Source organism: Haliotis cracherodii, unplaced genomic scaffold (assembly GCF_022045235.1).
Source record: "Haliotis cracherodii isolate W230 unplaced genomic scaffold, xgHalCrac1.p SCAF_13, whole genome shotgun sequence".
In the NCBI taxonomy this organism is placed as follows: Eukaryota; Metazoa; Mollusca; class Gastropoda; order Lepetellida; family Haliotidae; genus Haliotis; species Haliotis cracherodii.
In genome coordinates, this window is record NW_027266268.1 from 5,432,278 (window position 1) to 5,456,641 (window position 24,364).

Genomic DNA, 24,364 nt, shown 5'->3' on the forward strand with positions numbered 1-24,364 from the left:
CCAATGATCAATTTATTCAAAGTCACCAATACACCAATGATCAATGTATTCAAAGTCACCAATACACCAATGATCATTTTTTTCAAAGTCACCAATACACCAATGATCAATGTATTCAAAGTCACCAATACACCAATGATCAATTTATTCAAGGTCTCCAATACACCAATGATCAATTTATTCAAAGTCACCAATACACCAATGATCAATTTATTCAAAGTCTCCAATACACCAATGATCAATTTACTCAAAGTCTCCAATACACAAAATATTCAAAACCTCCATGCTTTACTGTAAGGAGGCAACCAATGCTTGCCGCAAAAGGCGACTATGCTACGGGATCGGGTGGTCAGGCTCGCTGACTTGGTTGATGAATGTCATCGTATCCATTTTGCCTGGATCGATGCTCATGATATCAATCACTGGATTGTCTGGTCGAGACTCGATTATTTACAGACCGCCTTCATATTGCGGGAATATTGCTGGGTGTGGCGTAAAAAAACAAACAAACAAATCAAACTTTCCCAGAATGTTGCCCATTCCTGGTGTCACCGTCGTGATAGTGTTGGTATATTGCTAACTGCGGCGTAAAATCATCCTCACTCATGCACTCACACCTGATCAACAAATAGCATTTCTACTTTCACAGTGACATGAACCCGCTTTATCGACGCGAACTGCTACTGCTAACGCTGATCGTGGCTATTTTATGTACGCCTCAGGAAGCGAAGGCCAGCGCACGAGGACCGGTGTCGCTGTCCTTGTAATGGTTCATTGAAATCCGAGGCACGGCTAACACATGTATAACCTTGGCACTTATATGTTTAAACAGCATTTATTTAATAACAGTATTTAAAAATATTCAAAACGTCCATGCTTTACTGTAAGGAGGCGACTATGCTACGGGATCGGGTGGTCAGGCTCGCTGACTTGGTTGATGCATGTCATCGATCCAAAATGCGTGAGTCGATGCTCATGATATCAATCACTGGATTGTCTGGTCCAGACTCGATTATTTAAAGACCACCGTCATATAGCTGGAATAGCGCGGCGTAAAACAACCAACAAACAAACAATACTGGAAGGAAACTGTGTGAGTCGCCTTCACATGATACACGTGAAGTGACATATGTCTTTCGCACGTGCACTCAGCTGTTGGGCGAATCACGTTCTGACATGCATCTCCCGGGACAAGTATTGTCAGTGAGTGAGTGAGTATGGTTTAACGCCGCTTTAAGCAATATTCCAGCAATATCACAGCGGGGGACACCAGAAATGGGCTTCACACATTGTACCCATGTCGGGAATCGAACCCGGGTCTTCGGCGTGACGAGCGAACGCTTTAACCACTAGGCTACCCGACCGCCCCAGTATTCAGTTCATATTGAACCAACCAGACCACATATGTCAAACACCTGAATTTAACTTGCCCGTTTTGAACAAAACATAGCCCTGATGAAAAGAGTACTTTCTGTTTGTTAAACCAAAGGTATTCCCGTTAGTCGCCTCCTACGACAAGCATAGTCGCCTTTTACGGCAACCATCGGTTGCGTCCAAGACAATTTATTTGTGTTCTCACTCGGATAGATAAGGGGCTTTCTCTAAACTGCAACACCGGAAACGACACACGATATTCAGCCGCCCTTAATGCGTCTCCTGACGGAACAGCATCGGTAGTCTTCTGTGACGTAATAGCAGACCCGAAAACAAACTAATAATACTAAAGCCACGTAACACAATTCTTGTTTCTCATCACTATTGTACATACGTCAAATTCTGATTATTAGACCATATATGTCTTTTCTTGTCAAACAACATGATTATCTCATCAAGTGACCTTTAAAACTGATATGACGTCACCCGTAAAGATCCGGGGTAGAATAGGTCTTCAACAACCCATGCTTGCCGTAAAATGGGGCGGTGTTTGTCGCAAGTGACGACTTACGGGATCAGGTGGTCAGGCTCGCTGACTTGGTTGAAAACCTGGTTGAAAACCTCGAATGAAATTGTCAGCTAGTTCGGGTCATAAACTTTTTTTCACAATTGTTCCTTATGAAAATAATAATACAATGAAGTTCCTGATTGAAAATGAACAATTCTCTTTGTCTCTCAAACACTTAGCTGAAAACGACCAACTATATCCGTCCACTCTATGTTTCTCAAACACAAGGCTTTAGATAATCAAATAACACAAAGATATAGATCCTTAGATAAGTCATTCTGTGTTTCACATACACAAGGACTAAAATACTGGGACTTCTTGAATAGCAAAAGGCGCCAATTCCGCAGCTGCCTGAGACATGTTAAAAGTTGGTTGTATAACATTGCAAGAAGGTTAAACTTACCCAAATATTTCTTCAGTTGTCGGGGGCGGGGGGATAGCATGGTTGTTATAGCGCTCCCTCGTCACATCGAAGGAACAGGTTCGGATTCATTCATCCCTTAGGCGCCAGCATCCGTTTGACACAGGTTCGATTCTAAGATTAATCCAGATCATGATCAGTGGTTGCCAGTCCCCTACCCAAAGAAGCAAATATCTAAATGTGTTACACCTTTGATTTTTCTCCCACAAAAGGCCGACATCGCTTTTAACCCATCTCACTCATGATCTTTGCGGTAGTGACAGTTTTTTCTCTCACAAATTTACTATATATAAGCGAAAAAGATTACATCCCCGTACATCGCTCAAAAAATAAATAAACGCAAACAAAGAAAGATATTGCATCAAAACAATAGATTGATGTCCATGTACATCAATTCATCTTGACGGTGTCAACACATGTCCTCCCTGGTGTGGGGTTTATTGTCAGTTCACTGGACAGTATCGGGTAAGACAACCATTAGCAGTGATTTCTTTGTTTGTTTGTTTGTTTGTTGTTTAACGCCGCATACAGCAATATTTCAGCTCTATGTCGGCGGTCTGTAAATAATGGAGTCTGGACCAGACAATCCAGTGATTGACATAATGATCGATCAACGCAATTGGGATACGATGACGTGCATCAACCAAGTCAGCGAGCCTGACCACCCGATCCCGTTAGTCGCCTCTTACGACAAGCATAGTCACCTTTTACGGCAAGCATGGGTTGCTGAAGACCTATTCTTACCCGAATCTTCACGGGTCCCATTAGCAGTGACACATGATTGACAGCGGCACCTGATTGAAGCCACAAGATGGCTTAGGAATGCTTGTGGAGTGTGCATCCAGATCTCAACCAAGGCCTGTCGCAGCTGGACCAACGTCTGAACTGAACTGAATTTTATTCGTTTTTGGCCGCTATTCGCAGTATAAGTGGTTTTTATCGCCCAAGTCAATTTGCTTACACAAATCATATCGCTACGTTCGATTTACTGCCATCTTGCCTGTTTCAACTTATAAGAAATCACAAGAAGTCCTAAATTTCAATATTTCCCTCCGCCATCTGTCTCGCAAACCGATAAACTATCTAACATAAATTATCATGTAGTATTGAATATATTTTACCTTTTGATGATCATGATGAATCCGAGTGCCATTATTGTCTACATTGGTCTGTTAGTAAAGACTTAATAATATTCTCAAGCCATAAAGCATTAATATCAGAATTCTAACTGAAGATACTAATTATATTTGCCTAACCAAACCGTTACGCTCCCTGGGGCGGTGAGTAGCCTAGTGGTTAAAGCGTTCGCGCGTCATGCAGAAGACCCGGTTTCGATTCCCCACATGTGTACAATGTGTGAAGCCCATTTGTGGTGTCCCCCGTCGTGATATTGCGGGAATAATGCTAAAAGCGGCGTGAAACCTCACTCACCCAGTCACTTATCACGCTCCCGCCACCGAATGCCGAACGTTGAACAACTGACGCTTCAACTTTCGGCTCCATCCGACGTCGATGAGCACGCTGACTGCTAACAATGCTGTCAGGATGGAACCGTTCATGGATGACTGTTGGTGTTACGCCCTTTTTCTGCGAGTACTTGACCACTGCCCGTTTCTCAAATTAGTCCATTTTTCAAAGGTCACAGATCCCTGCTTATTTAACTGACTGTCACAACAACATAAGTTACACAGTTGATTTAGGTTTTTTTTTTGATACACCTCTATGACGTTAAGTAATGTCAACAAAATTCACTATTAACCAATTAATTCCATGTGAGGCTTAGAACTTATCAATCAACCTTTGTACTCTCCGCTACTAACTCTGCTTAACTTCACCTGTTTGTGGCCTGGGCGCTGTACACGGGACGACATGCAACCACGTGTCCGATTGTAAGAATAATAATGCCCGAGGCCACACAACAAGAAACATTTTAAAACATTCGTATAAATGATGTAATACGGTGTTTTATTCTCGACGTTTTACGGTATGCTCGGCTGTGCCCTGGACAAGGCTGGCGCCACAGGACTCTGCTTGTCTGGCGCATGCATGACAAGTGATATACATCGCACAAGTGGATACCAGTCGATAACATTAGCCACTTCTCAACAGAGACCATATAATCTATTATATGGTCTCTGTTCTCAATAACGGCGACCACTTCAGGATTGACATTCTATCCAATGAATGCGATGGAGTAAATCCTGCGTGGCGCAACAGCGATGTCACAACTAACCGGCCCTTTGAAATGGTCCCCGTTCGTTGGCTGATTTCGTTGCAAGATAAAACAGCGGTTGCACTCTCGGTATTTTATTTCGTCAATTCTTTGTTAGACTTGAATGTCAGGAATTCCCCGACCACAGTTTACCCTAGGCTCTTATGCCGCGTGTTCATGTAGAAGCGTAATTTTAGTATGTATATGTAAGTGCTACTGGGCTGTGAGGGATTCCTGTATATATTTACAGGTCCACGGCAAGCTATGCTGGCCGTTTGATTTTTAGTTTAACGCTGCAATCAGCAATGTTCCAGCTATATGACGGAGGTCTGTAAATAATCGAATCTGGACCAGACCATCCTGAGATTGACATCATGAGCATCGATCTAGGCAATCGGGACACGATGACATGCTTCAACCAAGTCAGCGAGTCTGACCACCTGATCCCGTTAGTCGCCTCTTACGTCAAGCATGGGTTGCTGAAAACCTATTCTTACCCGCGGATCATGGTCGCGTTGGACGGGGAGGCTGAAGCGTTCTGGGACCTAATTATGATAAACTGCGTTGATGGAGTTGGTTGCTGGTCATTTTCCAACATAATTCCCTCCGTGGTCGAAACAATTTTGCTGAAGATGCTGTGGTACCTGGATCCCATTTGTGTTGACGGCTTCCTCCGGATGGTGTTGACCCGTGAAGATCCGGGGTAGAATAGGTCTTCAGCAACCCATGCTTGCCGTAAAAGGTGACTATGCTTGTCGTAAAAGGCGATTAACGGGTTCGGGTGGTCAGGCTCGCTGATATGGTTGATGCATCGATCCCAATTGCGTGGATCGATGCTCATGATATTAATCACTGGATTGTCTGGTCCAGATTCGATTATTTACAGACCGCCGTCATATTGCTGGAATATTGGTGAGTACGGCGTTAAACAACAAACCAACCATCCGGATGGTGTTAAACGTCCCGCACAGCAGAAATGACATCATCACCATTTGCAAAATGCTTGGCAGACAGTTCTGGTTAATACGGAGAATGTTTAATGACTTCAACGCCACAGCCTGCATTGCAACCATGGCGACCACAGACTTGCAGGGGTACATTGTCCTTGTGGAACAACTCACCTTCAATGAATGTTCGACGACGATAAGCCTTCAATTGATATTCTCGCGCAGATTAGCATAAAATTGGCCTTTAAAGATCTGACCTTTCGGGAGCGACTCCAGCCGTAGGATTCCGGGAAACAAACTTGAAGGCAACCATCTTGCCAGCTGACGAAACAAACATTGCCTTATTCGGAGAAGACGTTAGACGCATCCAGTGCCTTGACTGTTGTTGAGTCTCGGGCTGATAGTGGTGAACTCCAGACTCGTGAATAGTTACATTTTGCTGAACAGAATCAGTTTTGACGTAAAACGACATAAATTCTCACGAGAGATGATGACCCAGGAACGTATCTGATCAAGGGTCACTCAGAACGCAGCTGCTGAAACCTTTGTCATGTTCATAGCTCGGACTATTTTCAGCTCTCTCATAAGGGATGACTAATGTATTGGCTACACTAAACATGTGTTTGGATCCTAAACACAAACCTAAACACTTACGGTGTCCCATAATTTAGGTGTAAACATGTTTACGATTGTGCTTTACAGCTAAACGTTTTTGTGGTCTAAATGTGAGAATGTTCGGTAAATTTAATGCCTTTGGAAATATGCAGCCTGGCTGTGCATTTGGTTAAAGTCAAGCATGTAAGCATGGACAGTAGTGTACTTAATACATGCAAACTTTTAAAGGTGTACTATACATGCTATTTTGTTAGGTTTAGAAGGTTTTTGCAACCCCTCGTAGGTTATGATATCAGCTACTTGTTTGACTTATCAAGTGTCGATTATTTAAGGAATTCAGGGTCAGGGGTGACGGGGTAGTCTTGTGGTTGAAGCGTTCGCTCGTCATGCTGAAGACCCGGGTTCGATTTCCCACATGGGTAGAATGTGTGACGCCGATTTGTGGTGTCCCCCGCCTTGATATTGCTGGAATAATGCTCAAAGCGGCGTAAAACAATACTAACTCACTCATTTCAGGGTCAAACCATAGCAAAATTAATGGCTTAGACAAGACAAGATTGGATGAAGTAGAATATTAGAAAATATAGAAGACTAGAGAAGAGTAGACTTCAGGAGTCAGGAGTAGGCTAGATTGGATGAGACGACTCTCTCATTATTTTTTAAAGTAGAACAGCATTGACTGGAGTAGAGTACAGTACGGTACAGAGGAGTGCAGTACTGTAGAATGGAGAGGGGGGAAGCAGAATATTCAGATCAGATCATGTGAAGGAGGACATACAGTTACCCTCGGTTCGTGTATGGGAATCGCCGAGCAGGAGCACACAATTACGTGTGTCATAAAACACATCTCTACTTCCCCAGGTTTAAATACATCCCTATATTTACGGACAAGGCTCTTTGATATTTCGTGGCGCCCTGAACCAGCATTGTGAGATCAAGGTCCCCGGGATAAAAAGAAAATACACAGCACTGAACAAGGATAAACATGTTTTTTTTTAAAAGTCATAAAAAAAATAAAACTTCTTTCAGGAGCATCAAAAGTGAAAGATCTAAAATCACTGTTAAAGGTTATGATAAGTCTCTTCAACACACTGTATAAGTGCCTCGTCACTCTGAAGACCTGAGTTCGATGCTCCACATGGCCACAGTGTGTGAAGCCCATTTGTGGTGTCCCCAGCCTTGATATTCCTGGAATATTGCTCAAAGCGGCGTAAACCCATACTCACTTATTAACCCACTCACTGAATAAGTCAGTTTAACCTGTCACTATCGCCAGTCATCTTGAACATTTCCCCCCATAATTGTAACATACGCTCTTGTGAAACCGTTGGGGGATTTTGGAGAACAACGATTGATTTCATATAATCGTGTGGCCCATCTTCGCAAAACATCTTAACGCTAACGTAAATCGACTCCCTAAACATAAGACCCGTGAAGATCCGGGGTAGAATAGGTCTTCAGCAAACCATGCTTGTCGTAAAAGGCGACTATGCGTGTTGTAAGAGGCGACTAACGGGATCGGGTGGTCAGGCTCGCTGCCTTGGTTGATGCATGTCATCGTATGCCAATTGCGTTGATCGATGTTCATGATGATCACTGGATTGTCTGGTCCAGATTTCATGGCTTCACACATTGTACCCATTTTGGGAATCGAACCCGGGTCTTCAGCGTGACGAGCGAACGCTTTTACCATTAGCCTACACCATCGCCCCATGTTGTGTGTAGATACTGTGTAGACAGTGAATTCATTCATTTATTTAACAAAACTCAAAACGGTTTTGTCATCAATTGTATCAAAATGGGTTTAGAGTAGGATCTTACACTCCGTCGATTAAAGATAGACATCGAGTCATTCTGAACGGTTTGAAGACCTAAATTAACACGTGGCATAAATACATCACAATTAAATTCCGTTCTGCACATACCAGCAGTACATCATCTTGATTAAACGCATTTGATAAAACAACCAATTAATTGCGAATAAACATTCTATAGTGCCTGGTTTTGTTACAAAGCTGACACCCACACCATTTGTGAAACGACCGCTCGATGTCTACCTCTAATCAGGTGGTGCATCAATCCCACGTATTGTACAATGCATACAAGTCACTTGATGCTGCAAAGTACACCAGTGACTCACTATTGATAACAATGTGATTCATAAGGACACGTATCTCATGTGATTAAACACTTGTAATCTATCTGTCGTCCTCCTGTGTTAAACGTATGGATACAGAGCGTGATAATTATGAGGCCAATATCTACACTGTGCCACATGTACATATTTATATTTTTAGTACAAGAAATACCAAATATATTCGATGCTCCTGATATGGCTTTCGTCTCGAACTACTGATAACTCGATATATTTTCGATGGTCCTTATATGGCATTCGTCTGTAACTAAGGATACCTCGATACATATTCGATGCTCCTGATATGGCTTTCGTCTCGAACTACGGATACCTCGATATATATACGATGCTCCCTATATGGCATTTGTCTCGAACTACAGATATCTTAATTATATATTCAATAGTCCTATACGTCTCGAACTACGGATCTCTCTCTCTCTCTCTCTCTCTCTCTCTCTCTCTCTCTCTCTCTCTCTCTCTCTCTCCATATATATATATATATATATATATATATATATATATATATATATATATATATGTTTGGTCCTTGTGTCATCGGACCCGTAAAGATCCGGGGTAGAATAGGTCTTCAGCAAACCATGCTTGCCGTAAAAAGCGACTATGCTTGTCGTAAAAGGCGACTAATGGGATTGGGTGGTCAGGCTCGCTGACTTGGTTGATGCATGTCATCGATCCCGATTGCGTGGATCGATGCTCATGATATTAATCACTGGATTGTCTGGTCCAGACTCGATTATTTACAGACCGCCGTCATATAGCTGGAATATTGCTGAGGGCAGCGTTAAACAACAAACCAAACCAAACCTTGTGTCTTCGACAACATCTCATGAGTGCGAGTGGAACATGTACTCTCTTAATCTTCAAAAGGTCAGTGACAATACTGTGTCAACAGTTTGGCCAATCATATTTACTAATCTTATCTGAACGGTTGGAAACATACGTCCATTCATATCCTCTATGGTCAGTTGAATTGAGCCTGTCATTGATAACAGGTAACCAGACACACAAGGAGACAACGGGTCTTCAACAGATGACAATAGCTGGTGCGGGATTTGATGAGTCGGACGATTAAAATGAATAACTTGTGTCCAACGTTTCTTTGCCGTTAGTTTAAAAGAAATTCTGCCAATAATAATTTCAGTCCAATATTTATCCCTCGTAAAGTTTGGTCGTATTCCACGTGTTAATGCACGATAAGATGGATTCGTTGTCGCTATGTACACTAATATGTCCAGCGTCATTAATGAGGGGTCACTCAAAAAATTAGAGATCGTATTTTCAACTTCCAGGAGTGCTGTTCAGTTGCATCTGGAATGAACCATTTTATACCCACATTGTCACTTGTTATAAAAACACTCGGGGGATTGTTGGTTCGAATCCCGGTTCGCCCCGATTATGTTTCTAGGTTTGTCAGCACCATACCCGTGCTCGTGGGTTTCACCGAAGTGGTAAACGTCTGAGACCTGCATCACTTCGGGCTTTCCTCCCGCATTAGGCTGACACGCCGTGATATAACTGAAATGCTGTTAAAAGCGGCGTTAAACCTAACTCACTCACTCACTGTTATTTGTTATGTGTTGCAGACGCACGTGCATGGGCTAAGGTTGCGTTCAGGCGTACTGGGTAGCTTTTTCAATCACCTCCAATCTTGAACTTTTCATTGTTTTCTATGGTCAAATGCTATTTGGGCATCCTCAATTAATTAAGGTTGACTCATTGAAGCTCTTGATGTGTCTTCACTCTAAAAAGGGGCTGTGGGGTATACTTGTGGTTAAAGCCCCCCGGGTACAATCTCTGAGGCCAAGGTTCTCTAAAAAGTGAGAATATACTTGGACACTGTTCCTGCTTTTATCACCAGCATATCGAAATCTGTTATCACAACATACCTCGAAATTCAACGTGGTGACACCGTTTTCTTAAATATAGCTCGGCAAAGCTATCTGAGTTTATCACTTCATCTTTGGACGTAGATAACCGCAGTCTTGTGATGGCAAGTCACCGAGTCGAAGTTCAGTCCCAAGAACCTTAAAAGCCCGGCTTGCACTGTATTCGCCCTCTAGTCCTCTTCTCTGTTGTCGTATAAACTTCTCTCCTCACAACTAATCAACATGGACGCTCTTCTCGGCAAATGGCAGGTGATCAAGGAGGAGACTGTTGGAATGGAGGAGTTCCTCAAGGCTGCAGGTAAGGAAAAAATATTTCTATGGAAGGAAAATGTTTGTTTTCGGTTTTTTTTCTATCTAACGACCAATGTTGAAAAATAATTATTATAATATACTATTTTTTCTAAAGTTGTTTTTTAAGGTAAATTACGCTTTCTTTTGAGTCTGTGACTTTAGTTTAAAGCCACTTTGACAAATATCTCTGTTATATCACGGCGCTGACATAGAAACATAATCAGGGCGGATTAGGATTTGAGCCCAAGGTCACCGTTATCGTCTCTCTCTTTGCTAACCATCTCACTAGCCAATCAAAGGATGACGAGATCTGCAATCTTCCTTGTGTCCTGTTATCAGTTGCCGCCATGTTGGGGGCGGTTTTCAGCCTCGTTCGGCCTGTTTGCTTTAGAGTGAGTGAGTGAGTGAGTATGGTTTTACGCCGTTTTTAGCACTATTCCAGCAATATCACGGCGGGGGACACCAGAAATGGGCTTCACACATTGTACCCATGTCGGGAATCGAACCCGGGTCTTCGGCGTGACGAGCGAACGCTTTAACCACTAGGCTACCCGACCGCCCCTGTTTGCTTTAGATCTGCTGATGTAACATTTATCTGAATTTGTTTATTCAGAAGATAGATATTTCTTTTTATAAACATCGTTTATATCTATTTGATTTGAAAAGTAATAGAAAACATGTCAAGACTTTTATGACTGACAGACAGTCATCGTCAGCAACCATTCACCATAACTGCTGTATATATGCATGAATGTCACCAAAGCCACTCCAGGTGATAAAAACAGCTGGCCATATTGCACCGTCAGCATTATTTTTTAAAAAGAAAAACGAAACTAATTGTGCAAAAAAATACATTTGAATAAGATTCACTTTAAATTAGCTTCCGCGGACATAGTGGTCAACGGTGGTTATTGTGATCTGAAACCTGAAAGGTTGGAGATCCAGCATTAAATCTCAATCCTTGGTCTCATTAATAACGTATACGCGTCGACGTTGTAGTTTACGTCGATGATGATGTTGTTGTTGTATTCCAGGTATGCCCCAGGAGGTGATTGACATTTACACGAAACTGGACTACACAGTGGCCACCAGCAAGGAGGGGGACGGGTACAAGACCCACATCGTCATGGAGGGGGTGGGAGAGCAGGAATACACGTGGAAGTTCGGTGAGGAGTTCGAATACTCGGCCATCGACAGCACGAAACCCAAGGTACGTTACGCGACTGACCTGCTAAGATGTGGTCCGAATAACTAATGGGTGAGCCCTTTTTTTTCGTGTCATCCCGTACACCCCCTGTTTCGGCAAACACTGATTATTCCCTATCATTGACGTTTTGAATATATTTATTTTCAGCACAATTTTCAAATCACCCTGGCTTGAATATGTTTGTCGTAAAAAAATAACGTCCTTTCAGGAATCAAGCAGATTTGCGTCCCTTAACTGCAAAGAAAAACTGGCCGTGTGTTCGAATCTGAGATAATACCTGATGATGATTTGTGTTTTTAAGCTCCATACCTGTCTTAGTGAATTTAAGCCAAGGGGTAAAGGCTAACCAAGTAAAACTGAAGCACCTAGAACTGCTCACGCCCTCACTCCCTCACCAGACCCGTGAAGATCCGGGGTAGAATAGGTCTTCAGCAACCCATGCTTGCCGTAAAAGGCGACTATGCTTGTCGTAAAAGGCGACTAACGGGATCGGGAGGTCAGGCTCGCTGACTTGGTTGATACATGTCATCGATCCCGATTGCGTGGATCGATGCTCATGATATTAATCACTGGATTGTCTGGTCCAGACTCCATTATTTACAGACCGCCGTCATATAGCTGGAATATTGCTGAGTGTGGCGTTAAACAGCAAACAAACAAACGAACAAAATACTCCCTCACTAATGGCTACACAGCTGAGTATGCTGGATGGCGTAGCAATTCCGAGACAGTTTCGACTTCATAGGTACAAGACCGCCTCCGTGGTCTAGTGGTAGAGCGTCCGCCCGGAGAGCGGAAGGTCGGGGTTCGATCCCCGGTCGCGTCATACCAAAAGACGTTAAAAGATGGTACTTGTTGTTACCCTGTCTGGCGCTCGGCATAAAGGGGCTAAAACAAGGACTGGTCGGCTCGGAGTCAGTATACTGTGTCTGAGTGGGGTAATCATGTTAAACTGTGGCATGGTATCTCTGTTGAGCTAGCACTATAAATCGGCATCAGTCCAGACTAGTACAAGCAGCCACACCCACACACGTGCATGCACGTCGCTATATAAGTGCAATAATCTTGGATGCGACGTTAAACCCAATTTCACCTCACCTCACTTCATAGGTTAAAGGCAATGAATGGGTACTGTTTTACTCTCGGGTGTACAATAGTACAGCCATATCATGATGGGGGACACCAGAAATGGGTTTCACACATTGTATCTATATGCGGAATCTAATTCGGGTTGTTATCCACAAGGCTACCCCTGGCCCCTATTTGAGAGACTGTATCATACACAGAATACTGCACGTGGGTTTAAGGGCCTATTTGTCTCGACCGTATCTGATAGGTTGTGTGATCATTCCAGCTGACCATCACGAAAGGAGAGAACGACACCATTGTCGAGAGCTACAATCTGGCTGACGCCAACCGACAGTGGACCGTAACTCGCAGCCTTGAGGGTGACATCATGAAGGCGGTAAGTCACACGTACACCGTTCATGACCAGTCAGACCACCCCGTTAATCCGGACGGCATAGAACTGCTCGAAATTAAATCGTCCTGATGTAATCAGATGTCCGCATTGACGAACCTTTCGCACGTAGAAAGGTTAACCTATTATATTAATAATACCATGAACATTCTTCTTCAATCATCATCATCATCATCATCATCATCATCATCATCCAAAGGGGCGGTCGGGTAGCCTCGTGGTTAAAGCGTTCGCTCGTCACGCCGAAGACCCGGGTTCGATTCCCGACATGGGTACAATGTGTGAAGCCCATTTCTGGTGTCCCCCGCCGTGATATGGCTGAAATATTTCTAAAAGCGGCGTAAAACCATACTCGCTCACTCACTCACTCACACATCATACAAAGGCACACTTTTCCATAGAGGCATAAGGGAAATCATTCATCATGTTAACAGTTAAGGTTATTAGTGAGTGACAAGTCTCACAGTCCCGAATTGATTGTTTTATTGATTGGATACGAGTTCTCAAAATCTAAACTTTCAATAAAACATAGATGATCGTTCGTTCATTGGTCACATTAAATCCTGAATCCCTTTGAGCTACACCGGCATGTCTGCCTGACATCACCATCTGTGTCTGTTAATTCTATAGGAATTAATTACATTTTATGTTTGATATTTAACGCTAACCCGTGAAGATCCGGGTTAGAATTGATCTTCAGCAACCCATGCTTGCTTTAAGGGCGACCGAGCTTGTCGTAAGAGGCGACTAACGGGATCGGGTGGTCAGGCTCGCTGTCTTGGTTGATGCATGTCATCATATCCCAATATTGTAGATCGATGCCCATGATATTAATCACTGGATTGTCTTGTCGAGACTCGGTTAATTACAGACCGCCGTCACATAGCTGGAATATTGCTGAGTGAAGCTTTAAGCAGCAAACAATCAATTAAAAATATATGTGGCCGCATCTTTGACGATGAAAGACGTGACTCTCGGCTTCGCTTCATATCGGCGAGACCCGTGAAGATCCGGGGTAAAATAGGTCTTCAGCAACCCATACTTGCCGTAAAAGGCGACTATGCTTGTCGTAAAAGGCGCTTAACTGGATCGGGTGGTCAGGCTCGCTGACATGGTTGATGCATGTCATCGATCCCAAATGCGTGGATCGGTGCTCATGCGGTCAATCACTGGATTGTCTGACCCAGACTCGATTATTTTACAGACCGCCGTCATATAGCTGGAATATTGCTGAGTGCGGCGTTAAACGACACACAAACAAACAATCATATCGGCGATAAATTGACTAGAACAATGTCGTAAAAGCTTCGCGCTGCACAGTAAACACACAACTATGCCATGTGTAGCTGTGCCGTTTGATTAATGACAAGTTTCATGTTTGCAGGTAACAGCCAGCAAGAATGGACAGATGACACAAAAGCTGAAGAGAGTTTAAGCTGGCCAGTGCGATGACTGTTCATATTTCGAAGTTATATTGTCTCAGCCAATCAAAGCTTTCGATTCAACTGCAGTGCTCTTCCGGTGACTTGACGCTAGAGGACATTGACGTCAAGTGAAAATACGATGTCACGTCTTCACGTGGCTCAACCTGTCAATACAAAGATCTGTTACCAAGGGCGGCTTCTCAAATGATATGCGTCGTGTGTCGTATGTTGCCGGAAAAATCTGACCTGAAAACCTTCGTGAAACAGTGTAAATACAATACGTCTTTAAATGCTTCTCAAATAAACTGTACAAACTGAACTATTATTATTTTTTTTTTTTATAATTATTATTATTTATTTTTTTATATATTTTTAAATTTATTTTATTATTATTATTATTATTATTATTATTATTATTATTATTATCATCATTATTATTATTATCATCATTATAAAACACTGGGAGATATGCTCATAGTTCATGGCATTATTGCCCCAGTCAACGGCTCCGTGTGCATCATAAATTGCATTCTCAACTCCCTGTGGAGTATAGAACCTATTAGGCTGGAGGAATTTGCATTCACATTGTCATCTCATCCTCCCGGGTACCCATTCACTGTTTGGTAGACAAAGGCAGTTTCCGAACATCCATTTGCCTAGGAGAGTTCGCATGTAACATATGTTTTACAGGACCGAAACCCGAGAAACTCTCAACCGTCAAACTTGCCGAGCGCACTCTCCAATCCACCTGCTCTCAGCCGCCAGCGCTCGTTTACTTTGCCTTATATATGACCTGTGAGCTCTGTACAGGACCACGTGCCACCAACCAATGTCCATCTCGTCATGAAGACGCAGGACTCCCGGCTCCGATTCTCACTCTTTAATATAATGAGATATTCCATCGATACCACAGCGGGGAAACATATATGACCTTCACACATTGTACCCGGATCTCGAACCCGGGCCTTCTGCGTGACAAGCGAACGCTTTCAAATACCCCACCGCCAACATGCATATGGGGCGCGAGGGTCATAATAGTGTCTACCGTCGTGGCGTTGCTGCCTACTGTTAGGGGATAGTATCGTGAAGTAATGTATAGAGGTCAGTGTTTCTGGTTGGTCAGAGGCTGGCTGTATGTAGGTTCGTATCGACGTTTCCATTGCTGCAATACCAGTCAGACAGACCGACAGATACTTTATTTAACGCTTCTTGCCCACATAACGCCGGGCAAAAGAAAGTATACATTTGGAAATTGGATTTGACCAAAATATTACAAACGTTAACCTTATCAGGACCGTTAGAACTAGTCTGAAAACATTCGCCTAAACACTGCAAACTTTGGGTCCAAAACACAACTTTGATACCTGCATAAAATACTAGTACATCACCATCGAATAACCAGTTCTTGTTTGTTTAATTTCACCCACCATCAAAAATAAGTGTACACAATGTATACTCTATACAGTGAAGTGGAGAGTCAACACGCGAGGACATGGTAACGTTCTCCATACGGAGGCATGCGCATCGCCTTTGCTTGGTAACAGGTGATGAGGTGAAATGGGGTTCAACGTTGCGTCCAAGATTATTGCACTTATATAGCGACGTGCATGCACGTGTGTGTGTGTGTGGCTGCTTGTACTACTCCGGACGATTTAAAATGCTAGCTCACTGAGATACCATGTTGAGTTTAACATGAATACCCCACTCAGACACGGTATACTGACTCCGAGCCGACCAGTCCTTGTTTTAGCCCCTTTATGCCGAGCGCCAGACAGGGTAACAAGTACCATCTTTTAACGTCTTTTGGTATGACGCGACCGGGGATCAAACCCCGACCTTCCGCTCGACGATCAGCGTCATTTGTGTGCGACATGAACACGCCTGTTTATCAGCCAAACCAAGTCATATAATTATAATCATTTTATATTTTGGAATTTTCCTATATCAAATAAACCTTACATCTATCAATTCGAAAGTATGTCAATTCGGTGTTTTCAGTTGTAAATCATACCACTTATGCATTTATTCGGGAGATGATAGTGTGAGTTAATGTTATTTTACGTAAGGTCGGTATTTTACCGACGGCCGTAAATAATTGACCGGTGGTAGACAGTGAGAGCAACAATCAACCACGTCGTGTACGATGACACACAATCAGTGAGCTCACACATTGAAACATCCTCTATTATGCAGGGTAATTATAATTGACCGTGTAAACAACGTTCCTCACGATTATGTTTCTAGGTTTGTAAGCACCATACCCGTGCTAGTGGGTTTCACCAAAGTGTTTAACGTCTTAGACCCGCACCACTTCGGGCTTTCCTCCTATATCAAACTGACGCGCCGTGATAGAACTGAAATACTGTTCAAAGCGGCAGCAATCCAACTCACTCACTCACTCTCGGACTACCTGCATGTTTGAGGTAATCGATTGGGTGCCCAACTGAGTGATTTGGGGTAAAGGATTTGAACAATATTAATCTTACAAAAGTTGTTGATTGGTTGTTGGCTTGCTGTTTAACGCCGCCCTCAGCAATATCCCAGCTATATGACGGCGGTCTGTAAATAATCGAGTCTCGACCAGACAATCCAGTGATTGATAAAATGAGCATCAACCCACGCAATTTTGAATCGGTGACAGGTTTCAACCAAGTCAGCGAGTCTTACCACCCGATTGCGTTAGTCGCCTCTTACAGCAAACATGGGTTGCTGAAGATCACTTCTAAACCGGATCTTCACGGGCTAGCGTTTTCAATAAAACAATAAGGTAATTAATTCCTGACCACCCGATCCCGTTAGTCCCCTCTTACGACTAGCATAGTCGCCTTTTACGACAAGCCTGGGTTGCTGAAGACCTATTCTACCCCGGATCTTCACGGGTTATTACGGAAGTAATACGGCGTGTTTGTTAAATGTGGGAGCAAAAATAAAATGACGTAGGCTATAGGTGTCTGTCACTTTGTTGAAACCAAGGATCCCCGGTAGGATGTTGACAGACCAATGAATCTCGATATAGAAACAGTTTAGGTAAAGAACTTGTGCAGAAACATGTTCCTGCCTTGGTTTGCCGTTTGAGGCGCCGCATATGCCCAGCAGGGTTTTGTCGCTTAGACGCGTCACTAGAACCGTATGATCGTTGCTTCCATTCCCATATTCGCCCCGAAAACCTATAATTGTTGGTTTGAATCCCTGTTCGCCCCGATTATGTATCTAGGTTTGTCAGAACCATACACGTCCTCGTGGGAGACCTGTATCACTTCGGGCTTTCCTCCCACATTAAGCTGACACGCCGTGATATAGCTCGAATGCTGTTCAAGTGCTGTTAAACCTAACCCACTCACTCACATTCTAGGTTTGCCAGCACCATACCACCCTCGATGGCGTCACCAAAGTGAAGAACGTCTGGATCTGCATCAATTCAAACTTTCACATCAAACTCTCCTTGATATAACAGAAATACTGTTCAAAGCTGCGTTAAGCCATGCTCACTCCAACGCGTAAGTAATTCATATATTTAAGTGCATTCCACTCAACAAACCAGGGTGTTTGTATTGAGAAAGTAGGCGCATACCTAGATGGTAAATCCGTGTAACTGTTCCGCTGCTCGGTACGTAAATAAATACACAGGCAATACACAATTTTCCTATTACCGGTTTAAACCATCTATGATTGGTGAATATAGCAGTGCGTCACTTCATAGGGATTCATTTCGAGGGTTGTGTAACAGGGATTAACGAAATAGCATTCCTCTTAACTCTCAGATGAGGAAACCTTAAAAGACTAGGTGCCATGGTCGTCATTCCGTTCTGGAAATTATACTTGTATATCCTGCAAGCGTTCCTGATCAACTATAAATATTCAAATATATTCGTTGCAGATGTTGACTGAAATCACTACCAGACCTCATCAGCTGGGAACAGTTTTGTAGCTCGTACACTGATGCTGACATCGCTGTATGTTGTACACACATAGGCAGAACGATCACCTTAGCACCAAGCCTGTGTTAACCTCGCATACTCTGCAAGAGTTCTCGTAACAGGGACTAAGGCCTAATGATCTACACATCTCAATCCAACTCAGGAACGCCTGGGGCAATAAGGAGGATATGCAACGTTGAAAAATGAATGGCAGTATGAGCTCTGACTTTCCACCGCGTATAAAGACTTTTCCTCATAGTGTGTTTGTCTCAATTCTAAATTTGAAAACAAACCATGCCATTTGGCTTACCGAAATGAATACCATACAATATTTATCAGAAAAAGTTTATCAGTCTTTTTTCAAAACACTAACACTAATGTTCCCTGAAAATAAGGAAGGAACAATGCTGATATTCCTAACAATAAGGAAGGAACAACACTGATATTCCCTAACAAAAAGGAAAGGACAACACCAATATTCCCTAACAATAAGGAAAGTACAACGCTGATATTATCCAGTAATAAGGAAGGGACAACGCTGATATTATCCAGTAATAAGGAAGGGACAACGCTGATATTATCCAGTAATAAGGAAGGGACAACGCTGATATTATCCAGTAATAAGGAAGGGACAACGCTGATATTATCCAGTAATAAGGAATGGACAACGCTGATATTATCCAGTAATAAGGAAAGTACAACACTGATATTATCCAGTAATAAGGAAGGGACAACGCTGATATTATCCAGTAATAAGGAAGGGACAACGCTGATATTATCCAGTAATAAGGAAGGGACAACGCTGATATTATCCAGTAATAAGGAAGGGACAACGCTGATATTATCCAGTAATAAGGAAGGGACAACGCTGATATTATCCAGTAATAAGGAAGGGACAACGCTGATATTATCCAGTAATAAGGAAGGGACAACGCTGATATTATCCAGTAATAAGGAAGGGACAACGCTGATATTATCCAGTAATAAGGAAGGGACAACGCTGATATTATCCAGTAATAAGGAAGGGACAACGCTGATATTATCCAGTAATAAGGAAAGTACAACACTGATATTATCCAGTAATAAGGAAGGGACAACGCTGATATTATCCAGTAATAAGGAAGGGACAACGCTGATATTATCCAGTAATAAGGAAGGGACAACGCTGATATTATCCAGTAATAAGGAAGGGACAACGCTGATATTATCCAGTAATAAGGAAGGGACAACGCTGATATTATCCAGTAATAAGGAAGGGACAACGCTGATATTATCCAGTAATAAGGAAGGGACAACGCTGATATTATCCAGTAATAAGGAAGGGACAACGCTGATATTATCCAGTAATAAGGAAGGGACAACGCTGATATTATCCAGTAATAAGGAAGGGACAACGCTGATATTATCCAGTAATAAGGAAGGGACAACGCTGATATTATCCAGTAATAAGGAAGGGACAACGCTGATATTATCCAGTAATAAGGAAGGGACAACGCTGATATTATCCAGTAATAAGGAAGGGACAACGCTGATAACAGTGAGGTAGGAACAACGCTGATATTCCTTACGATAAGGAAGGGAAAACACTGATAACAACAAAGAAGGAACAACACTCATATTCCTAACGATAAGGAATGGATAACGCTTATATTCCCTTATAATAAGGAACGAACAATACCTATAATTTACCCTTTCATACTCACCACCACGAGAGGGACAACATTTACACACACACACCCCTACTCGCGCGCGCGCACGCACGCACTCACAAACACACACACACACACACACACACACACACACACACACACACACACACACACACACACACACACACACACACACTTTATAAAAATCAATACGGGAGAAATAGCACAGGTGTTGTGAACTGCAATTAACAAAGAGAATCAGTCAAAAGATTGTACTGCCGTGGAAGAAGTGACATCTATATAGCATGGACAGAAGATACAGTATCATGTATTATAGCTAAAATGGATAGAATTATCATTAAACCGCCCGCATGTTATCAGAAATGAGCGGGCCGCTGAAACTTGATAATGCCCTCATATTGCTTGTCGACGGGCCATTATCAATCCCGATATTGTTGTTTAATTGTATTTGATAACAAATTCTATAAATTTTAGCTATAATAACGGTAACGCAATTTTCAGGGCGTTATCATTTGCAGAAGCCCCCGGTCTTTTCAACTGCCCTCCTTCCTTCTGGGCGTGTGTGTGTGTGTGTGTGTGTGTGTGTGTGTGTGTGTGTGTGTGTGTGTGTGTGTGTGTGTGTGTGTGTGTGTGTGTGTGTGTGTGTGTGTGTGTGTGTGTGTGTGAAACGTAAAAACTGGTTTACACACGTTGTACACCAGATTGTACGTTTATAACTACTAAACGCAAAAACAACATTGAAGTAAGACGTCAACAATAAAAACAAAAGTTGAGTCATTAACACAAAAAACAGTAATAAATCAGCGCAATAATGCAACACAAGCCCCGCCCATTCTATTATCAGCCAATCATGAAACAGTAGAGCGTTAACATGCGGGGCCTAATTATTTTTCGGTTAATGAAAAGCAATTGCTTAGTAAGATAAACAAATGCCGCGGAATTATAAGATAATGAACTTTCAATACAATGTTCCTTAAGAGGAATCTCCATTGACCAAGTTATTTACACATTTAAGTCCATTATGATTATAATTATTATTAAACATTATATGCATGTACACACAAAATATATAATATATATGCATTTGATGTATTGTAGGCTATCTGAATGTTCAGATATGATGGTATAAATAGCCTATTTGTGTATGATGGATCTGGGATTAGCGGGGGATGAATAGAGTAATGACCGATTTTTCATATCGATGCGTCAGTATAATATTCGAGGTCACGTACGACCCAGTCTTTTATGGAGTTTCAGAAAAACTTATGATGTGAGTTCCCTGCATTGTCTCCCTGTTTATGTTGGCTGATTAATCATGATCAGCACTATACTCGTGCTACCAAGCTACACGTATAACTGAATACTGTTGTATAAAGCGGCGAGTGTAACTCACTCACCCAGTCTTATTTTGTAGACTGAATAAGATAATAAAACACGAGTCAGAGCAAGTGAATGATTTGTACCAAACTACAAGGTCCACAAAAAATGAGCCTCTGTATGACATGACCATGGCATGACCATGGATAAACATTTTCAACAAGGTTAATGGTTTTCTTAATTTAACTGTTTGTTAAACATCTTCCACATCACCATTTTCATCTTCTTCCTCTTCATCATCATCATCATCATCATCATCATCATCATCATCATCATCATCACCAAAAGCTTATTTGTCTTGTTATACATCGGCCCGTCTGTCACATAGCTTTCATGTTTTCAAAGGAGCCATTTTTAAGCACCCAATTATGATGTTATTTCTAGCTGCAAATCACATAATATGATAATTGTTTGTCAAATTAGCTGGGCGTTTCACACTTAAACGACATTTTCGTTTTCACAAAGAAAAACTAGTTCGACTTTGTAATGAAATTCCTTCAAGTTCGAGTTTGTGTGGTTTCGTAATTTCATGGATATGCCATCGACTACCCAGTGTAATTATATACTACTATATGAGATAAGCTACCAGTAACGGGGCCACCTGTTCGGTATTGACCTAAGGGTAGATTCATAATCTACAATGTCATCCCTCCAGAATAACCACACAAAAAAGAACTGAATAGCTTTAAAACGGACGATGTAGTGCCTTGTCAATCAATTGTTTGTTTTTTTAAAAATCAAATGACACACAAAAATAAATCATTCAATTCATGATATCTCCTAAATGGTGATCGACCATAAACTGTCGTGTATCCTGAACACTTAGGTACTTTCGTTTTGGAAGTGACGTCACCATCATCATCTCCAGCTTCGCGCAAGAATGCTTTAAGTCATGACAACAATCAATCAAATTTGCTCTTTTGGTCGCATAGATGAACAGTCAAAATCACGTTCTCGTACGAGCTTGAATGGGCTCCTGGCTAAACTACCTACACTGGACTACATAAACTAGTAGAGAGGCGACTGTCGATTTGTCGTTGACTGCGATTGGACGTCACTAAACATGACATTCATCGGTCCTCGGTATCGAACGAAAACAAATAATGGACTACAGTTAAATAAAATACTCTCGACTAAATTAACATTAGCAGAGCGGTTTGTTGTAATCATTTTCACTCAAGACAAACTTTCCAGGTGGAGTGAGTGAGTGAGTGAGTTGGGTTTAACGCCGCTTTTAACATTATTCTAGTTATATCACGGCTTGTCAGCTTAATGTGGGAGGAAAGCCCGAAGTGATGCAGGTCTCAGGCGTTTACCACTTCGATGTAACGCACGAGCACGGGTATGGTACTGACAAACCTAGAAACATAATCGGGGCGAACCGGGATTCAAACCCACAATCATAGGTATCTGGCGTGCCCAAGGGACGCATCTCTGCACAGCGAAGCGCGGTGCCTTAGACGACTGGGCCACCCGTGCTCCTTTCGAGGTGGACGTATGTCTCCATGTGTATTTGTATTCGTAATTAATAATCCTCTGGGTGTTACAAGAAGTCCCCAGACCGTCTCTGTGGTAGAGGTAGAGCGGAAGGTCCGGGGTTCGATCCACCGTAGTGGTGAACGTCTGAGACCTGCATCACTTCCTGTGTTCCCCCCACATTTAGCTGACATGTCGTGATGTATATGTAACTGGAATACTGTTCCAAGCATCGTTCAACGCAACTCACTCACACGGTTCTACAATCCTGTGTCCGGTTGTCGAGAGCCTTTTGTGTGTGGAACTGACCGATACGCCAGTGGTTATGTTTCTAGGTTTGTCAGCACCACCCACCTGCTCATGGGTCTCGTCAAAGTGGAAAACGCCTAAGACCTGCATCACTACTGATATGCCGTGACATAACTGGAATACTGTTCAAAGCGGCGCTAAAACAAGATTCAGGAGTTCTTCTAGATTGACATTTACACCCAGAAAAGTTGTCTTCTGCACGTAGTATATCTGCAACATAATAAGTATACACAGTATACTGACTCGGAGCCGACCAGTCCTTGTTTGAGCCACTTAATGCCGAGCGCCAGGCAGGTTAACAACAAGTACCATCTTTTAACGGTATGACGCGACCGGGGATCGAACCCGGACCTTCCGCTCTCCGGGGGCCCGCTCTACCACTAGACCACGGAGACGGTCTCGACATCTCAACATATATAACGTGTGGAGGACTATGCACTGCTAGGTGCAAGTTGTCGCAACTCCGACACAACAGAGGAACCTACTTTCCTTGCCATGAGAGGGGTTTTTCGGCATTTTGCCAAATTGGCTAATTTCAAGTTCCGCGTTCCATGCTTGAGATTCCAGCTGTGCAGGGAGGAACTCCTCGCCTCCGGTACCCAGATTCTACTCTGCATCCTCTTTCTACGCAGATAATGCACTGTTGTGTTGGCACCGTGTTGTTATTAACCATATGTTGATGTTTCAGACCCACCTTACACAATACTCCTCTCGTGTACATTGTAGACTAAAGAGTGTGGTTGTATTTGACTCGTCTCTATATAAACCCCCCCCCCCCCCCGGCCTGCCGTTTGCCCATTACCAATCAATGATAATTTAAGGGCTGGCTTCCAGTTGTCTATAACCATCAGCGCTAATTACTGTAAAGTGTTGGCTTCTATTGTCTTTTGCTAATCACCCCTCAGCGCCAGTTATCTGTTGGCCTTCCTTGTTAGTTTCCACCTTTTGTTATCTTATTACTTTTGTTGTCCTTACGTGTACATTATATATATGATCTCTGCCTCAAAGCATTAAGCATATCCCGCGAAACGTTGT

At 42.6% G+C, this 24,364-nt stretch overlaps 1 protein-coding gene across 1 annotated transcript; it reads left to right on the top strand.

Annotated features, from left to right (window-relative positions):
- The first annotated feature begins 10,296 nt into the window (after window positions 1–10,296).
- LOC139458783 (fatty acid-binding protein-like) lies at window positions 10,297–14,899 on the top strand. The gene is made up of 4 exons (XM_071240199.1): window positions 10,297–10,476; window positions 11,504–11,679; window positions 13,031–13,141; window positions 14,541–14,899. The coding sequence occupies exons 1-4, from the start codon at window positions 10,401–10,403 to the stop codon at window positions 14,589–14,591; spliced, it is 414 nt and encodes a 137-aa protein (XP_071096300.1). The 5' UTR covers window positions 10,297–10,400; the 3' UTR covers window positions 14,592–14,899.
- Window positions 14,900–24,364: the final 9,465 nt, after the last annotated feature.

Coding starts and splice junctions, on each gene's coding strand:
- LOC139458783 (XM_071240199.1), top strand. CDS start 10,401: ATGGACGCTCTTCTCGGCAAATGGCAGGTGATCAAGGAGGAGACTGTT. Junction 11,680..13,030: donor TCGACAGCACGAAACCCAAG/GTACGTTACGCG, acceptor TGATCATTCCAG/CTGACCATCACGAAAGGAGA. Junction 13,142..14,540: donor AGGGTGACATCATGAAGGCG/GTAAGTCACACG, acceptor TCATGTTTGCAG/GTAACAGCCAGCAAGAATGG.